This window comes from Dermochelys coriacea, chromosome 3 (assembly GCF_009764565.3).
Source record: "Dermochelys coriacea isolate rDerCor1 chromosome 3, rDerCor1.pri.v4, whole genome shotgun sequence".
Taxonomy (NCBI): Eukaryota; Metazoa; Chordata; order Testudines; family Dermochelyidae; genus Dermochelys; species Dermochelys coriacea.
The window spans coordinates 136,220,706-136,238,825 of record NC_050070.1 but is presented as its reverse complement, the minus strand read 5'-3'; the positions used below and the strand labels follow the sequence as shown (position 1 = coordinate 136,238,825).

General features: G+C 43.9%; 1 protein-coding gene across 3 annotated transcripts in view; it reads left to right on the top strand.

Annotated features, from left to right (window-relative positions):
* Window positions 1-18,120, top strand: part of LYST (lysosomal trafficking regulator) — a 169,502-nt gene that overhangs the window by 120,467 nt on the left and 30,915 nt on the right. For all 3 annotated transcript variants that reach the window (XM_038394616.2, XM_043511408.1, XM_038394618.2), the window contains exons 35-41: window positions 5,764-5,909; window positions 5,996-6,092; window positions 6,947-7,008; window positions 12,656-12,711; window positions 13,516-13,668; window positions 14,062-14,306; window positions 17,589-17,655. In XM_038394616.2, coding sequence (XP_038250544.1) covers window positions 5,764-5,909; window positions 5,996-6,092; window positions 6,947-7,008; window positions 12,656-12,711; window positions 13,516-13,668; window positions 14,062-14,306; window positions 17,589-17,655 — 826 coding nt within the window. The remainder of the gene's footprint in view (window positions 1-5,763; window positions 5,910-5,995; window positions 6,093-6,946; window positions 7,009-12,655; window positions 12,712-13,515; window positions 13,669-14,061; window positions 14,307-17,588; window positions 17,656-18,120) is intronic.

Here is an 18,120-nt window from a genome sequence, read left to right as displayed (position 1 = left end):
CTCGCGAACCAGCTGAGCGGCAGCGGAGCAGCGGGGACAGCAGAGCAGCTCACAGCAGGAGTTTGCCTGGGAGTTCGCCTGGAGTGAGCCCAGTGAGGCTTACATCTTGCCAACGTCTCTGAGGAAGCTCATAGTAGGTAGGTGATATGGAAGGGGGGGGTTCAGCTGTTGTGACCTGCACTGGATGTGCCATGTTTGTCTTTCTTCCACAGGACAGAAGCGACTTTGTCTGTACAAAGTGCAAGCTGGTCTCCATATTGGAAGAGAAGATTGAAGGTCTGGAGCAACAGGTAACGACCCTGCGTTGTATACGAGAGACTGAGGATTTTCTGGACCAAACTCAGGATAGCCTTCTAGGGGCACAAAGCTCTAAAGATATAGAGCAGGTTGCACAGAGGAGCCAAGAGGCCAGTGAAGAAGCTTGGCAACATGTGACCTCCAGAAGAGGTAAGCGGAATGTCCGGGTTCCAGTAACACAGACACAGGTAACTAACCGCTTTCATGTTCTCTCCACAGGTACCAATGCGGAGAGTGGACCAGATGATATGTCTGGGGGGAGAAAGCAGAAGGAGACTCCGCTGGTTGGGAGGCATGAGATGCGATGTCCTGAGGTTGGGGGTTCCACGACCACCACTCCCAAGAGGAGAAGGCGGGTGGTGGTGGTCGGGGACTCTCTCCTCCGGGGGACTGAGTCATCTATCTGCCGCCCTGACCGGGAAAACCGAGAAGTCTGCTGCTTGCCAGGGGCTAAGATTCGTGATGTGACGGAGAGACTGCCGAGACTCATCAAGCCCTCGGATCGCTACCCCTTCCTGCTTCTCCACGTGGGCACCAATGATACTGCCAAGAATGACCTTGAGCGGATCACTGTGGACTACGTGGCTCTGGGAAGAAGGATAAAGGAGTTGGAGGCGCAAGTGGTGTTCTCGTCCATCCTCCCCGTGGAAGGAAAAGGCCTGGGTAGGGACCGTCGAATCGTGGAGGTCAACGAATGGCTACGCAGGTGGTGTCGGAGAGAAGGCTTTGGATTCTTTGACCATGGGATGGTGTTCCATGAAGGAGGAGTGCTGGGCAGAGACGGGCTCCATCTTACGAAGAGAGGGAAGAACATCTTTGCCAGCAGGCTGGCTAACCTAGTGAGGAGGGCTTTAAACTAGGTTCACCGGGGGAAGGAGACCAAAGCCCTGAGGTAAGTGGGAAAGCGGGATACCGAGAGGAAGCACAGGCAGGAATGTCTGTGAGGGGAGGGCTCCTGCCTCATACTGGGAATGAGGGGCGATCAACAGGTTATCTCAAGTGCTTATATACAAATGCACAAAGCCTTGGAAACAAGCAGGGAGAACTGGAGGTCCTGGTGATGTCAAGGAATTATGACGTGATTGGAATAACAGAGACTTGGTGGGATAACTCACATGACTGGAGTACAGTCATGGATGGTTATAAACTGTTCAGGAAGGACAGGCAGGGCAGAAAAGGTGGGGGAGTAGCACTGTATGTAAGGGAGCAGTATGACTGCTCAGAGCTCCGGTACGAAACTGTGGAAAAACCTGAGTGTCTCTGGATTAAGTTTAGAAGTGTGTGCAACAAGAGTGATGTCATGGTGGGAGTCTGCTATAGACCACCGGACCAGGGGGATGAGGTGGATGAGGCTTTCTTCCGGCAACTCACGGAAGCTACTAGATCGCATGCCCTGATTCTCATGGGTGACTTTAATTTTCCTGATACCTGCTGGGAGAGCAATACAGCGGTGCATAGACAATCCAGGAAGTTTTTGGAAAGCGTAGGGGACAATTTCCTGGTGCAAGTGCTAGGGGAGCCAACTAGGGGGAGCGCTTTTCTTGACCTGCTGCTCACAAACCGGGTAGAATTAGTGGGGGAAGCAAAAGTGGATGGGAATCTGGGAGGCAGTGACCATGAGTTGGTTGAGTTCAGGATCCTGACGCAGGGAAGAAAGGTAAGCAGCAGGATACGGACCCTGGACTTCAGGAAAGCAGACTTTGACTCCCTCAGGGAACAGATGGCCAGGATCCCCTGGGGGACTAACATGAAAGGGAAGGGAGTCCAGGGGAGCTGGCTGTATTTCAAGGAATCCCTGTTGAGGTTACAGGGACAAACCATCCCGATGAGTCGAAAGAATAGTAAATATGGCAGGCGACCAGCTTGGCTTAATGGTGAAATCCTAGCGGATCTTAAACATAAAAAAGAAGCTTACAAGAAGTGGAAGGTTGGACATATGACCAGGGAAGAGTATAAAAATATTGCTCGGGCATGTAGGAAAGATATCAGGAGGGCCAAATCGCACCTGGAGCTGCAGCTAGCAAGAGATGTCAAGAGTAACAAGAAGGGTTTCTTCAGGTATGTTGGCAACAAGAAGAAAGCCAAGGAAAGTGTGGGCCCCTTACTGAATGAGGGAGGCAAGCTAGTGACAGAGGATGTGGAAAAAGCTAATGTACTCAATGCTTTTTTTGCCTCTGTTTTCACTAACAAGGTCAGCTCCCAGACTGCTGTGCTGGGCATCACAAAACGGGGAAGAGATGGCCAGCCCTCTGTAGAGATAGAGGTGGTTAGGGACTATTTAGAAAAGCTGGACGTGCACAAGTCCATGGGGCCGGACGAATTGCATCCGAGAGTGCTGAGGGAATTGGCGGCTGTGATTGCAGAGCCCTTGGCCATTATCTTTGAAAACTCGTGGCGAACGGGGGAAGTCCCGGATGACTGGAAAAAGGCTAATGTAGTGCCCATCTTTAAAAAAGGGAAGAAGGAGGATCCTGGGAACTACAGGCCGGTCAGCCTCACCTCAGTCCCTGGAAAAATCATGGAGCAGGTCCTCAAAGAATCAATCCTGAAACACTTAGAGGAGAGGAAAGTGATCAGGAACAGTCAGCATGGATTCACCAAGGGAAGGTCATGCCTGACTAATCTAATCGCCTTTTATGATGAGATTACTGGTTCTGTGGATGAAGGGAAAGCAGTGGATGTATTGTTTCTTGACTTTAGCAAAGCTTTTGACACGGTCTCCCACAGCATTCTTGTCAGCAAGTTAAGGAAGTATGGGCTGGATGAATGCACTATAAGGTGGGTAGAAAGCTGGCTAGATTGTCGGGCTCAACGGGTAGTGATCAATGGCTCCATGTCTAGTTGGCAGCCGGTGTCAAGTGGAGTGCCCCAGGGGTCGGTCCTGGGGCCCGTTTTGTTCAATATCTTCATAAATGATCTGGAGGATGGTGTGGATTGCACTCTCAGCAAATTTGCGGATGATACTAAACTGGGAGGAGTGGTAGATACGCTGGAGGGGAGGGATAGGATACAGAAGGACCTAGACAAATTGGAAGATTGGGCCAAAAGAAATCTAATGAGGTTCAATAAGGATAAGTGCAGGGTCCTGCACTTAGGATGGAAGAATCCAATGCACCGCTACAGACTAGGGACCGAATGGCTCGGCAGCAGTTCTGCGGAAAAGGACCTAGGGGTGACAGTGGACGAGAAGCTGGATACGAGTCAGCAGTGTGCCCTTGTTGCCAAGAAGGCCAATGGCATTTTGGGATGTATAAGTAGGGGCATAGCGAGCAGATCGAGGGACGTGATCGTTCCCCTCTATTCGACACTGGTGAGGCCTCATCTGGAGTACTGTGTCCAGTTTTGGGCCCCACACTACAAGAAGGATGTGGATAAATTGGAAAGAGTACAGCGAAGGGCAACAAAAATGATTAGGGGTCTAGAGCACATGACTTACGAGGAGAGGCTGAGGGAGCTGGGATTGTTTAGTCTGCAGAAGAGAAGAATGAGGGGGGATTTGATAGCTGCTTTCAACTACCTGAAAGGGGGTTTCAAAGAGGATGGCTCTAGACTGTTCTCAATGGTAGCAGATGACAGAACGAGGAGTAATGGTCTCAAGTTGCAATGGGGGAGGTTTAGATTGGATATTAGGAAAAACTTTTTCACTAAGAGGGTGGTGAAACACTGGAATGCGTTACCTAGGGAGGTGGTAGAATCTCCTTCCTTAGAGGTTTTTAAGGTCAGGCTTGACAAAGCCCTGGCTAGGATGATTTAACTGGGACTTGGTCCTGCTTTGAGCAGGGGGTTGGACTAGATGACCTTCTGGGGTCCCTTCCAACCCTGATATTCTATGATTCTATGATTCTATGATATGACAGTATGTGAGTAAAACAATGGAGCAGGAGACGTACTATTCTCCCCCAAGGAGTTCAGTCACAAATTTAATGCAGTATTTTTTTAATGAGCGTCATCAGCATGGAAGATGTCCTCAGGAATGGTGGCCAAAGCATGAAGGGGCATACGAGTGTTTAGCATATCTGGCATGTAAATACTCGGAATGCCAGCTTCAACAGTGCCATGCAAACACCTGTTCTCACGTTCAGGTAACACAAATAAGAAGTGGGCAGCATTATCTCCTAAAAATGTAAACAAACTTGTTTCTCTTAGTGATAGGCTGAAGAAGTAGGACTGAGTGGACTTGCACGTTCTAAAGTTTTACATTGTTTTGTTTTTGAGAGCAGTTATGTAACAAAAAAAATCCTACATTTGTAAGTTGTGCTTTCACGATAGAGATTGCACTATGGTTCTTGTCTGAGGTGAATTGAAACATACTATTTCTTTTGTTTGCCATTTTTACAGTGCAAATATTTGTAATAAAAATATGAAGTGAGTACTGTATACTTGTATTTTGTGGTAGTGTTGAAATCAATATATTTGAAAATGTAGAAAAAAATCCAAAATATTTGCTAAATTTCAATTAGTATTCTATTGTTTAACAGTGCGATTAAAACAGTGATTGATCGTGATTAATTTTTTTAGTCGCGTGAGTTAACTGCGATTAATTGACAGCCCTACTAAATATATTTTCCTGTATGTAAGTGGACAATCAAAAGCATTTTTAGATCTTGAAATATCTATAGATTGGCCCTTTTATCAAGTATAATCAGTGTACCTAGTGGGCGAAGGTCAAAGAACAACATAAAATTATACTATGTTAGAAAGGTACAGTAGCAAAAGTGAAGGACTAATACAAAGATCTGGTTTGAGTGTTTTGCATAAACTGCATCTTCCAGCCAGTGTTGCAAATGCATTAAGCCAAATCAAGAAATCTTGACTGGCAACAAAAATGCTGTATCTTTTTACTGCAGAAACAAAAGCGTACAAGACCTTTTAAAAAGGAAAGAGTTATAGAATATCAGGGTTGGAAGGGACCTCAGGAGGTCATCTAGTCCAACCCCCTGCTCAAAGCAGGACCAATCCTCAATTTTTGCCCCAGATCCCTAAATGGCCCCCTCAAGGATTGAACTCTCAACTCTGGGTTTAGCGGGCCAAAGCTCAAACCACTGAGCTATTCCTCTTCCCCCCCCCAAAACAATGTGCAGTCTCAAACTTCAGTGTGTCCATTATGATGGTACTTCTACTTTTGGACAAGCTACATTAGGTCTGAGTGTAGCAATTTAATTTACTAAGCATCACATTATGCAACAGTACTGTTACTTATTCCCTTGATAACTTTCAAGCAGTTTGCTGACCAATCCAGCAGTACTTACTCAGGAGTAGTTCTATTAAAATCCAGGGAACAGCACATGAGACTAAGGGACTGCAGGATCCAGTCCTCTATTTTATAGCAACATGACTTGGATAGTGTTTCACTGTGAAATTCATGCCTGTTTGTAATGGTTATGTATTTACCAATTTTTAAAAAATTAATTAGAATAAATGAGATATATATGTTGTCATGTTGTTCTAAAATATTTTCATTTTCAGAACACTCTGGTATGATCCTGTCTACTACCCAACATCTTGGCAACTAGATCCAACAGAAGGCCCAAACCGAGAGAGGCGCCGTTTGCAGAGGTGCTATTTAACTATACCAAATAAGTACCTGCTCAGAGATAGGCACAAACAGGAAGGTAATACTTTTAAGAATATAACTAAACTTACACAAAAGCTAGAGTGTTAATATTTTAATCAATTTTTCTTTTACACTTTTCAATAGAAGTGATCAAACACCCTTTGTCTTACCTATTTGAAGACAAAACACATTCCTCTCATTCTTCCACTGTAAAAGACAAAGCAGCAAGTGAGAATATAAGGTAAGCTTTGAATTAGGAAAAAAAAATCTTACTCAAAGGAAATTTTTATTTTTTGCCTTTGTTCATGAGGGCAACCATGAGATGAACAATAGGGATAAGATCATACAATGTTGTCCAACAAGGAAATATTCTTATTTAAGAAGACTTGCACCTGCTTCACTTGCTTGTCATAAATTAAAAACAGCAAATATAGTACAGGGGTGACTTGAGAGATTGTAGTGGGTTTACAGAGCTTTTCACTTCTAGGCTGCTGATTTTTAAAGCCTAACAATCAGTAGAAAGTCATTACCATTTGACAGGTATTGGGCCTATGATCAATGACTTTGCTGTGGTTCATTTCCAAATATCAGCATTGAAATTGAAACCTATTGGTTCTTTCAGCAGAGGCCCAGAAGTGAATGGATGTGGAGACTGAATTATATTCTTATCCCTTCGTTGACTGAGTAAATCTGCACTTTCACTGCCTATACTATACATATTCAATGGATAACTAGGTTTTAACTTTGCAGTGCTGTCAATCCAGCACCTTTCACAAGCACCAAATTAGCTTAACATAAAAAAGAGCTGGGGCATGTGGAAAGCAACAAATCCTAAATTTGTACAAGTGAATATATATTATAAAATTTAAGCTTGGTATTTCTCTCAAAGTTTGAACGTTGTCACTGTTTTATTCAGCTGCTCACAATTCTTAGAGGTGAGAGCTAGTTTTACATATTCCTTTGGGATTTGAACACTTGGGGTCACAGAAAGGAAAAGTCTACTTGGTTATAGTGTATAGTATTTGAGGCTGTTAATTTTGGATATCTACTGAATTTTATGACTTGTAATAAGTGTTTCTATTTGTATATATGCAGAGTGAATCGAAGATGCATCAATGTAGCACCTTCTAGAGAAACAGCTGGGGAATTGTTGTTAGGTAAGCGTAACAGTTTCAATGACTAAATGTTGTGTTAAAAAAAAAATTGTCTGGAGTGGCTAACGACTGTAAGTGCTGACCTCAGGGCAGACACCCCAAACTGGTGGTATGTTCTATAATTAGATTTCACCAACGCAGTTACAAATGTGAACTCCTGGATCACAATAACAGTCTCACCATGGAGTCATGGACAATTCCCTTAGATTTTCCAGTCTATTTTTGCCATCTATAAGACTGGATTTAGTGATAAATGGCCACTTACATCAAAAATCACATCATATTCAGGTTGCTCCCAGTCCCAAGAGACCAGTCACTTACCCCAGATCAATTGATACTATTTAAAGGTTTATTAATTAGGAAAAACAAATAAGAGAATTATTTACAGGTTAAAGCAAGCAAATGTGAATATATAAATGAGTTATGATCTAAATCCTAAGAGTGACAGAGTTGTAGAGATCTGTCAATCATAGAATATGAGGGTAGGAAGGGACCTCAGGAGGTCATCTAGTCCAACCCCCTGCTCAAAGCAGGACCAATCCCCAACTAAATCATCCCAGCAAGGGCTTTGTCAAGCCTGACCTTAAAAACTTCTAAGGAAGGAGATTCCACCACCTCCCTAGGTAACGCGTTCCAGTGTTTCACCACCCTCCTAGTGAAAAAGTTTTTCCTAATATCCAATCTAGACCTCCCCCACTGCAACTTGAGACCATTACTCCTTATTCAGTCATCTGCTACAACTGAGAACAATCTAGATCCATCCTCTTTGGAACCCCCTTTCAGGTAGTTGAAAGCAGCTATCAAATCCCCCCTCATTCTTCTCTTCCGCAGACTAAACAATCCCAGTTCCCTCAGCCTCTCCTCATAATTCATGTGTTCCAGTCCCCTAATCATTTTTGTTGCCCTCCACTGGACGTTTTCCAATTTTTCCACATCCTTCTTGTAGTGTGGGCCCCAGAACTGGACACAGTACTCCAGATGAGGCCTCACCAATGTCAAATAGAGGGGAACGATCACATCTCTCAATCTGCTGGCAGTGCCCCTACTTATACATCCTAAAATGTCATTGGCCTTCTTGGCAACAAGGGCACACTGTTGACTCATATCCAGCTTCTCGTCCACTGTAACCCCTAGGTCCTTTTCTGCAGAATTCCTGCCTAGCCATTCGGTCCCTACTCTGTAGCGGTGCATGGGATTCTTCCGTCCTAATTGCAGGACTCTGCACTTGTCCTTTGTTGAACTTCATCAGATTTCTTTTGGCCCAATCTTCTAATTTGTCTAGGTCCCTCTGTATCCTATCCCTACCCTCCAGCATATCTACCTCTCCTCCCAGTTTAGTGTCCTCTGCAAAATTGCTGAGGGTGCAATCCACACCATCCTCCAGATCATTTATGAAGATATTGCACAAAACCGGCCCGAGGACCAACCCTTGGGGCACTCCACTTGATACCAGCTGCCAACTAGACATGGAGCCATTGATCGCTACCCGTTGAGCCTGACAATCTAGCCAACTTTCTATCCACCTTATAGTCCATTCATCCAGCCCATACTACTTTAACTTGCTGGCAAGAATACTGTGGGAGACAGCGTCAAAAGCTTTGCTAAAGTCAAGGAACGACACGTCCACTGCTTTCCCCTCATCCACAGAGCCAGTTATCTCGTCATAGAAGGCAATTGGATTAGTCAGGCATGACTTGCCCTTGGTGAATCCATGCTGACTGTTCCTGATCACTTTCCTCTCCTCTAAGTGCTTCAGAATTGATTCCTTGAGGACCTGCTCCATGATTTTTTCCAGGGACTGAGGTGAGGCTGACTGGCCTGTAGTTCCCAGGATCCTCCTTCCCTTTTTTAAAGATGGGCACTACATTATCCTTTTTCCAGTCGTCCGGGACTTCCCCCGATCGCCATGAGTTTTTGAAGATAATGGCCAATGGCTCTGCAATCACATCCGCCAACTCCTTTAGCACTCTCAGATGCAGCGCATCCGGCCCCATGGATTTGTGCTTGTCCAGCTTTTCTAAATAGTCCCGAACCACTTCTTTCTCCACAGAGGGCTGGTCACCTCCTCCCCATGCTGTGCTTCCCAGTGCAGTAGTCTGGGAGCTGACCTTGTTCATGAAGACACAGGCAAAAAAAGCATTGAGTACATCAGCTTTTTCCACATCCTCTGTCACTAGGTTGCCTCCCTCATTCAGTAAGGGGCCCACACTTTCCTTGACTTTCTTCTTGTTGCTAACATACCTGAAGAAACTCTTCTTGTTACTCTTGACATCTCTTGCTAGCTGCAACTCCAGGTGTGATTTGGCCTTCCTGATTTCACTCCTGCATGCTCGAGCAATATTTTTTATACTCTTCCCTGGTCATTTGTCCAATCTTCCACTTCTTGTAAGCTTCTTTTTTGTGTTTAAGATCAACAAGGATTTCACTGTTAAGCCAAGCTGGTCACCTGCCATATTTATTATTCTTTCTACACATCTGAATGGTTTGTCCCTGTAACCTCAATAAGGATTCTTTAAAATACAGCCAGCTTTCCTGGACTCCTTTCCCCCTCGTGTTGTTCTCCCAGGGGATCCTGCCCATCAGTTCCCTGAGGGAGTCAGTCTGCTTTTCTGAAGTCCAGGGTCCGTATTCTGCTGCTCTCCTTTCTTCCCTGTGTCAGGATCCTGAACTCGACCATCCACTTTTACTTTCCCTACTAATTCTTCCTGGTTTGTGAGCAGCAGGTCAAGAAGAGCTCTGCCCCTAGTTGGTTCCTCCAGCACTTGCACCAGGAAATTGTCCCCTACACTTTCCAAAAACTCCCTGGATTGTCTGTGCACCGCTGTATTGCTCTCCCAGCAGATATCAGGGCGATTGAAGTCTCCCATGAGAACCAGGGCCTGTGATCTAGTAACTTCCTTGAGTTGCTGGAAGAAAGCCTCATCCCCCTGGTCTGGTGGTCTATAGCAGACTCTCACCACGACATCACCCTTGTTGCTCACACTTCTGAACTTAATCCAGAGACTCTCAGGTTTTTCTGCAGTTTCATACTTGTGTCACACTGCTCTGTTACATACAATGCAACTCCCCCACCTCTTCTGCCCTGCCTGTCCTTCCTGAACAGTTTATATCCATCCATAATAGTACTCCAGTCATGTGAGTTATCCCACCAAGTCTTTGTTGTTCCAATCACATCATAATTCCTTGACTGTGCCAGGACTTCCAGTTCTCCCTGCTTGTTTCCCAGGCTTCTTGCATTTGTGTATAGGCACTTGAGATAACTCGCTGACCGTCCCTCTTTCTCAGTATGAGGCAGGAGCCCTGCCCTCTCGTGCACTCGTGCTTCCTCCCGGTATCCCACTTACCTCAGGGCTTTGGTCTCCTTCCCCGGTGAACCTAGTTTAAAGCCCTCCTCACTAGGTTAGCCAGCCTGCTTGCGAAGATGCTCTTCCCTCTCTTCATTAGATGGAGCCCGTATCTGCCTAGCATTCCTCCTTCTTGGAACACCATCCCATGGTCAAAGAATCCAAAGCCTTCTTTCCGACACCACCTGCGTAGCCATTCGTTGACTTCCGTGATTCGATGGTCTCTACCCAGGCCTTTTCCTTCCACGGGGTGGATGGACGAGAACACCACTTACACCTCAAACTCCTTTATCCTTCTTCCAAGAGCCACGTAGTCTGCAGTGATCCGCTCAAGGTCATTCTTAGCAGTATCATTGGTGCCCATGTGGAGAAGCAGGAAGGGGTAGCGATCCGAGGGCTTGATGAGTCTCGGCAGTCTCTCTGTCACATCGTGAATCCTGGCAAGCAGCAGACTTCTCGGTTTTCCTGGTTGGGGTGGCAGATAGATGACTCAGTCCCCATGAGGAGAGAGTCCCCAACCACCACTACCACCTGCCCCCTTCTCTTGGGAGCGGTGGTCGTGGAACCCCCAACCCTAGGACATTGCATCTCTTGCCTTCCAATCGGCGGAGTCTTCTTCTGTTCCCTTCCCTCAGATGTATCATCTAGTCCACTCTCCGAATTGGTACCTGTGGAGAGAACATGAAAACGGTTACTTACTTGTATCTGCATTGCTGGTACATGGACACTCCCCTTTCTTCTTCTGGAGGTCACATGCTGCCAAATTTCTTCACCGTCGTCCTGTCTCCGCAGTGCAGCCTGCTCTGAATCTTCAGAACGTTGTGTCTGTAGAAGCATGTCCTGACGTCTGTCCAGGAAATTTTCAGTTTCTCCTTATGCAACCCAGGGTCGATGCCTGTTGCTCCAGACCATGAACCTTCTCTTCCCAGTATGGAGACCAGCTTGCACTTTGTACAGACAAAGTCGCTTCTGTCCTGTGGAAGAAAGACAAACATGACACATCCAGTGCAGGTCACAACAGCTGGTCAATTCAGTTTTTCTGGGTAGACCCAGGGTGTCTGGCTTCAGTTTGGTTTCTCTAGCCCTGAGAGAGTTTGGCAAAGAGATAGGAAAAAAGAGTTGATGTGAAGATTTTTCATTTACCTCTTCCAGCATTCAAAGCTACAGGCCTTCTGCACCTACTTAACCTGGGTGGATGGGAAAATTAACAAAGCTTTGTCTTGCAATGGCCCCACTTAAATTTTGATGGTCCTCCTGAATAGGCAGCGGGGAGGAGCGGAGAAGTGGCATGACAATTCCTGTACCTGGGTTTGCAAGTTCAGAGCAAACATTTATGAAGTTATAAGACAAAATTTACATATTTTCGTAGAGCATAGAATATCGACATTACAAGTGAGATTAATGCATGCAGCAACTTGCAAGCATTTCACAGAGTCTAAACATTAAATACATTCTTATAAGACTAATACCTATTTTGAGCAAAACTGAGGTACAGGTGAATTAGTCTAGTCTCCAGCTATGAGTTTGTCAGTTCTTAGCTAATGCCTGCAGTCTTGGCAAGAGCTGGCACCTGATCTGCCAGTGTCAGTTAACATATGGATGAAATTTTCTAAAGTTAACACACAACTGATTTTTTCCAGATATATGGTTCATATGTATTTTGGAATATCCGAAATGTTGCTTGACTTTCCACATATTGTACCACAGGAGATGATGAATAGTCATAGATTACCCCACATACAGAATATTTTATTTGTGTGTTGTTGCTTTGAGTCGTATGTCTATTGTGCACTTATTTATGTAATGAATTTCTAAGATGAGCACTTAATGTTTTTGTTCAGTCTCAGTTTATTTACATATCTACAGCCTCTCTATGAATTTTATTAAAAACAGACATTCCAGGCTAAATTAATCATTGGTTTAGGTGACTGTAACTGCATTTATTGTGGTAATGGTTTGTGATATACTGGAGGACAGACTAGATAATATGGTGGTCCCCTTCTGGCCTTAACTCTGTATGACTACTGGAGTTGCACCTGCTTACCCAACTAGTCAGTTTGGCCTTCCTTTCCTACAGTTTTCACAGCGTGCTCATTGGCTTTATTGTTAATTTGTTAAATACTATCCTTTGACAAATATTTAATTACTTACCTTCATTTCCACCAAATGCTGTCCTTTTTACTTACTATTATGAATAGCATTGTTAGTGCTTTAGACATCATGTCTTATCATTTTTATGGATGTTAAAAATAAAGACAAATTAGTATAGTAATAGTCACTTCTTGTATAAATATTCCTCTTTGCAGGCAAATATGGAATGTATTTTGTTGAAGACAATGCTTCCGACACAATAGAAAGTTCTGTGAGTATGAGCTGAAGTTTTTCACAGATCACACATTTTTCTAAATTAGAACTGAGAATAACTTTGGTGCTTTATCATTTAAAATCACCATAATAATTTTAATTTGTATATTAAGTTATCTGGGAGTTTGAATTCATAGACTTTTGTTCTATTTGTGTGTGATTATTTGAGAATTTTAAAATGCTTATCTGCCAACATTTCAGCAATAACCTACAAATGCTCTGAGTTAGATTGATAACTTCCATTATAGAATAAAGAGAATATTATTCCTAATTCTACCAGTCTTTCAATATGTTATATATTGTTATATATAAATACCAGATTTTATTATATATTACAGTAGTGCTTAGGAGCCTTAGTTATGGACCAGAACCCCAGAATTAGGATTTGTAATATACTTATCTATTGAAAGGTGAAACTTGTGTTTAAATAAAATTAAAAAAAAACAAAACAAAAACCTGCTTTTATTACCCTAAAGTGACATTTGATTGAGCTAATTCTTGTGATCCCTAACAGTGTCTTGTATTGACATAGGAGTGAAACAGATTAAAAACAAATGATCTGTTAGATAGTTTTCATTATATAAAGTTTTTGATAAACAGCTTAATTCTTTGTCTATTAAAGAAATGTAGCTTAATTTAAGATTTTCAAAAGTACAAGCCAAAGTTTAAAGTAAATTACTATACACCGAGCATTAGTTTACAGTATGCAGTATAAATAAATGGAAACTGACTGCAAATAGGGCTAGTTTTAAAGGCTAGTGAGCAAAACATTTTCTGTATCAATCTACTGTATGTTCTTCAGAGTTTTCACAGGGAAACTGAACCAGCATCATTTTCTTGGACATATGAAGAAATCAAGGAAGTTCATAAGAGATGGTGGCAATTAAGAGACAATGCTGTGGAAATATTTTTAACAAATGGCAGAACTTTACTCTTAGCTTTTGACAACACAAAGGTAACAGTATGGCATTAATGCATGGTAATATAGAATATGTATATAAAGATATTCTTTATAATTATGTATTGAAGAAATGTGTATTTTCATGGAATACATTAAGAAAAACTATGGGTAGGCTTCTTTGAAATCTTAGATACTTCTGGAAGCTAATATGAGTTAAGGGCTCATCCAGGCTTTTTGATAGACAAGGTGTGTGTCATAGGTACGTTCTAAAAACACAGGACTAAACCAATTCAATATCGTAATGTTGTGACTTTTTAATCACATTGTTCTGATCTTAGCAGATCTCTCGAACCTTGTAAATGAGAGAATCTTACATACTGTAGGAGGAGATGTAGTTTATGACAGTTTAAATGTGTTGCTTGATTAAAACTACAATAATTATTTTAGGTCCGTGATGATGTGTACCACAACATCTTAATGAACAACCTGCCTAATCTTTTGGAGTATGGGAACATTACTGCTTTGACCCATCTATGGTACACAGCACAGATTACCAACTTTGAATACCTGACTCATTTAAACAAACATGCTGGCCGTTCCTTCAATGATCTCATGCAGTATCCAGTATTTCCCTTTATACTTTCTGACTACACCAGCGAAACACTGGACCTAAATGATCCATCTGTTTATAGGTAACAAGAAATCTTTGAAATTACTCCTTTCCAAATAACTCATTAAACTGGTTATTTCAGTAAAATCCACTTGTGATCACCCTGATAAACCAAAACTTAATTAGGAAGATTGCTAGGAAACACATCTGGTCTAATGGTATTTGAATGTAACATAGGCTCATCTAGTCAATTTGAACAGTATGCCCGTTACCAGCATTTATATTCACAGTAGTTGACAGGTCTCACTCAATACCTGCTGTCTTGCATTTCCTGATATACATTCCTTTGCCTTGAAAAAAAAAAAAAAAAAGCCTGTAACCAAAGACCTGACAATTTAGCAAAACATAACCAAAACCAGAATTATGCTCTATGAGCAACTTGCCAGTTACCAAAGGTAAATCTATATCAGCTAGTTGTAAACAGACTAAAGGGGGTCCACACAGGCACAATCTTAACTACATTGATTTTTGAAATGGATTTTAGTGAAGTTGGTGCAGCTCTTGTGTCTAGTGTGACTAGAAAAAGTCAGGCTAGGCAACTGCAAGAGGAGTAGTCCTGTTGGGTTCTGGGAGGTGGGCAGTCGCAAGCCTGCCCACAGCCAAAGACTCTTCAACCGGCCTAAGGGCAGGAACTATTGAGCTTGGAACTCAAATAAGTATGGGGGACAACACAACCAAAAACAAAGACAGCTGTGAATGTCAAAGGGTCAGAATCAAGGAACCTGAAGGACACCGACTAGAGAGCCCTTGACAGCTCCCACTGCTCATCAAAGGTGTCAGGGGAGCCAGCGGATGCGACCCAAAGGAACTCTGCCTGGATATGTGAATAGAGAGAAGAATGGAAATAGGCCCCACAGTGGCAGAGCACTCCCTCAGCTGGCATCCTCTCCCTGGTGTTATAGGTGGCCACTTTGGCCATCGCTAGGAGGAGGTTGACGAGGAGGGGTCACAAATGGGGTGTGCATAAATTAGAAGCTGAGAGCAGAAGTGTAGCTAGAACCACAAAAGTAAGTCCAGGAGGATCTGGAAAAGAGGCAGCAACTTGGTGCACCCAAGGTAGGCCTGAGTCTCCCTCATGCTGCAAAAGGACAGGCATCTGTGATAAGGGTGAACCGTACCAGGTACATTCCCATGCTCACGGCTCCATGAAGGAGCTGCCAACTAATATTCCTGGAGGCCTGTGGAACCCAGGCAGAATACAGACTGGCCAATGGGGTTCGTCATCCTCAGCAGATGGCAATAGGTCCCACCACTTAATATCAAGCAAGAGGAGTAGAATGATTCTACTGGGATCCGGGAAGTGGGCGGGCAAAGCCCGCCCACTGCTAAAGGATCCCAGCCCAGCCTAAGAGGGGGATCCACAGGATCTGGACACCAAATAAATACGGGGGACAACTAATGAAATAACAGGAACAGGAGTGTGATCAAAGGGTCAAACGAAGGGAACCGGATGGGGACACAGAGCAGAAACCCCGGACAGCACCTACTGCTCCTCAAAGGCATCAAGGGAGTCAGTGGACGCTGCCCAGAGGAACTCTGCCTGGATACGTGAATGGACAGAGGATCAGAAATAGGCCCCACAGTCACCGGAGACTCCATCGGCCAACCTCCTCACTCTGGTTTTATAGATGGCCATTTTAGCTAGGGCCAGGAAGAGGTTGACCAGGAGATCCCGTGACTTTGTGGGGCCGCGGATAGGGAGTGTATAAATAAGAAGGTGAGGGGAAAAGTGCAACCAGAAACATAATAAAATATTCGAGAGGAGCCGGAATAGGGGCTGCAGCCTGGCACATTCCACGTATGTGTGTGCCAGGGTTTCCCTCGTGCTGCAAAAGGTGCAGGTGTCTGGGATGGGGTGAACTGTGCCAAATACACGCCCATGCTCACAGTTCCATGAAGGAGCTGCCAACTGATATCCCCGGCAGGCCTCGGGACCAAGGTGGAATATAGGCTGGCCCACCGGGATTTCTCACCCTCCAAAGGTGGCAAGAGGTCCCGCTATTTTGTATCTGGGCGGGACATGAGGGTGAGGGCATGAAGAGGTATGGAGCACGAGCGTATATAGATGTTTCCTTGGCGCGGTCTCGAAGCAGACCGGCTGCAGCTCGTGCAGCCGGCTCACAGTGAAGGGGTGAGGGGGCTGGTTGGGTCCACGGGGCAGGGGCCCGATGAAAAGGTCCGGCGGCCCTGGGGTGGAGGGTGGGCAGGGCGTGCCCTTGTGCAGGTCCTGGTGCAAGAGGAGTGATGGAAGGCAGGTATGTTAGCCTTAGAATGAGAGTCCCTTTTTCCTATAAACTGAGAGAGAGTTACTTCAGGTCAGTTAGGGATACCTGAGCCCAATTAGGGCTTCTTGACACCTTTTTAAAAACCCCTCCTCTGATGAGACATGGGGAGGAGAGATGAGCTGCTGCAGGGCTAGTGGCAGCAGGGAGATAGGCTTCTCCAGGGCGAGAGGCTGCTCTCCTCCCTACAGGGGAAATAACCAAAGCTGAGTGCCTGTTTAGGGGAAGAACTGACACATCTGGGGCCAACAACAGGACAACACCCCCCACAACAAGGAAGCAGGAAAAATTCATTTTGTTAATTGGAGGAACCCTCCTTGGTAGAGTTGCAAACTCTGACTGAAGCTATTCTGGGAGATTTTAATAGGATATTTTAAGAAAATGACATGACGTTGTGGGGGGCGGGGGGCAGGGGGGGGGAATCTCCCAGATTGCTTTCAATAGTCACTGGGAGATTGATACCAATTCCAGGAGACTCCAGGCCAATCCTGGAGACTTGGCAACCCTACTCCTTGGGCCTGAACCGAGGCCTACCTTGAAAATACTGATAAGAAAATACAGAGGGGGAAGAAGCACACAGGCCAGAGTGGGCTGATTTGTGTGGCAAGTGCTAATTCTGGCGACACAGAGGAGGTGCCTTGCCACAGTAGACAAGGCATTACTCTTAAAGGAATGCTACAAGTCAGGATTGAAACGTGTTGGTGGGGGCGGTATGGGGAGTGTATGTGACCTGTTGCCTATACTGTAGCTGTTCTATGGACAAATGACTTTCATTCCTCTAGCACTAACATCAAATGGCCAATTTTAAATTAAGACTGTAATTTTTATAGTCATTTTATTTTCCTAAACTCGTATGTAGAGTTTTGTTCTTAGGATTTGCCTTTGTATTTGTCCTTTTATATTTTAACTCTTCTTAATCTGATTTAGCTAAAAAGATCAGTCTTTGTATATGTTAATCTGCATTTAACTGAATTTTCTAATTTCATTATGAAAATAAGATGTCAACATTTCTCCTATTACAGAAATCTAGCCAAACCCATAGCTGTACAGTCTAAAGAAAAGGAAGATCGATATGTGGATACTTACAAGGTATCTTAAACTCTCATTTCTACAATGTGTTTTCTTCTGGTATCTAAAACCGAAACAATGTGGAGGGTTTTTTTAATGCATTTCTGTGGGACTTCACGTTTTCAGCATGTTAAAGTCTATTGTGAAAACAGTTAGCAGGAACTGGATTCCCTTCTCTCTTATGTCTGTCTCTTTGTAACCAAGAACATAAGAAATCAAGAAAAAACTTAATCCTAGAAATTGCAGTGCATCATTTGGTGCTTTATATTTGATGTATGTTGGGGGTCTAAATTCATGACCAACCAGATAAATACATATGAAGTTAACCAAAGAAGCTAAAGAAATATATCTCTGTAAATTGCCTTGCATTTTGTGGTCTATAAAATTATATTGTACATCTGGGTTTTTTCTAGTATGCAACAGAACAGTTATGTTTGCCTTCAAACATACTGGGTCATTTATCAATTAAACTAACTGCACAAAATC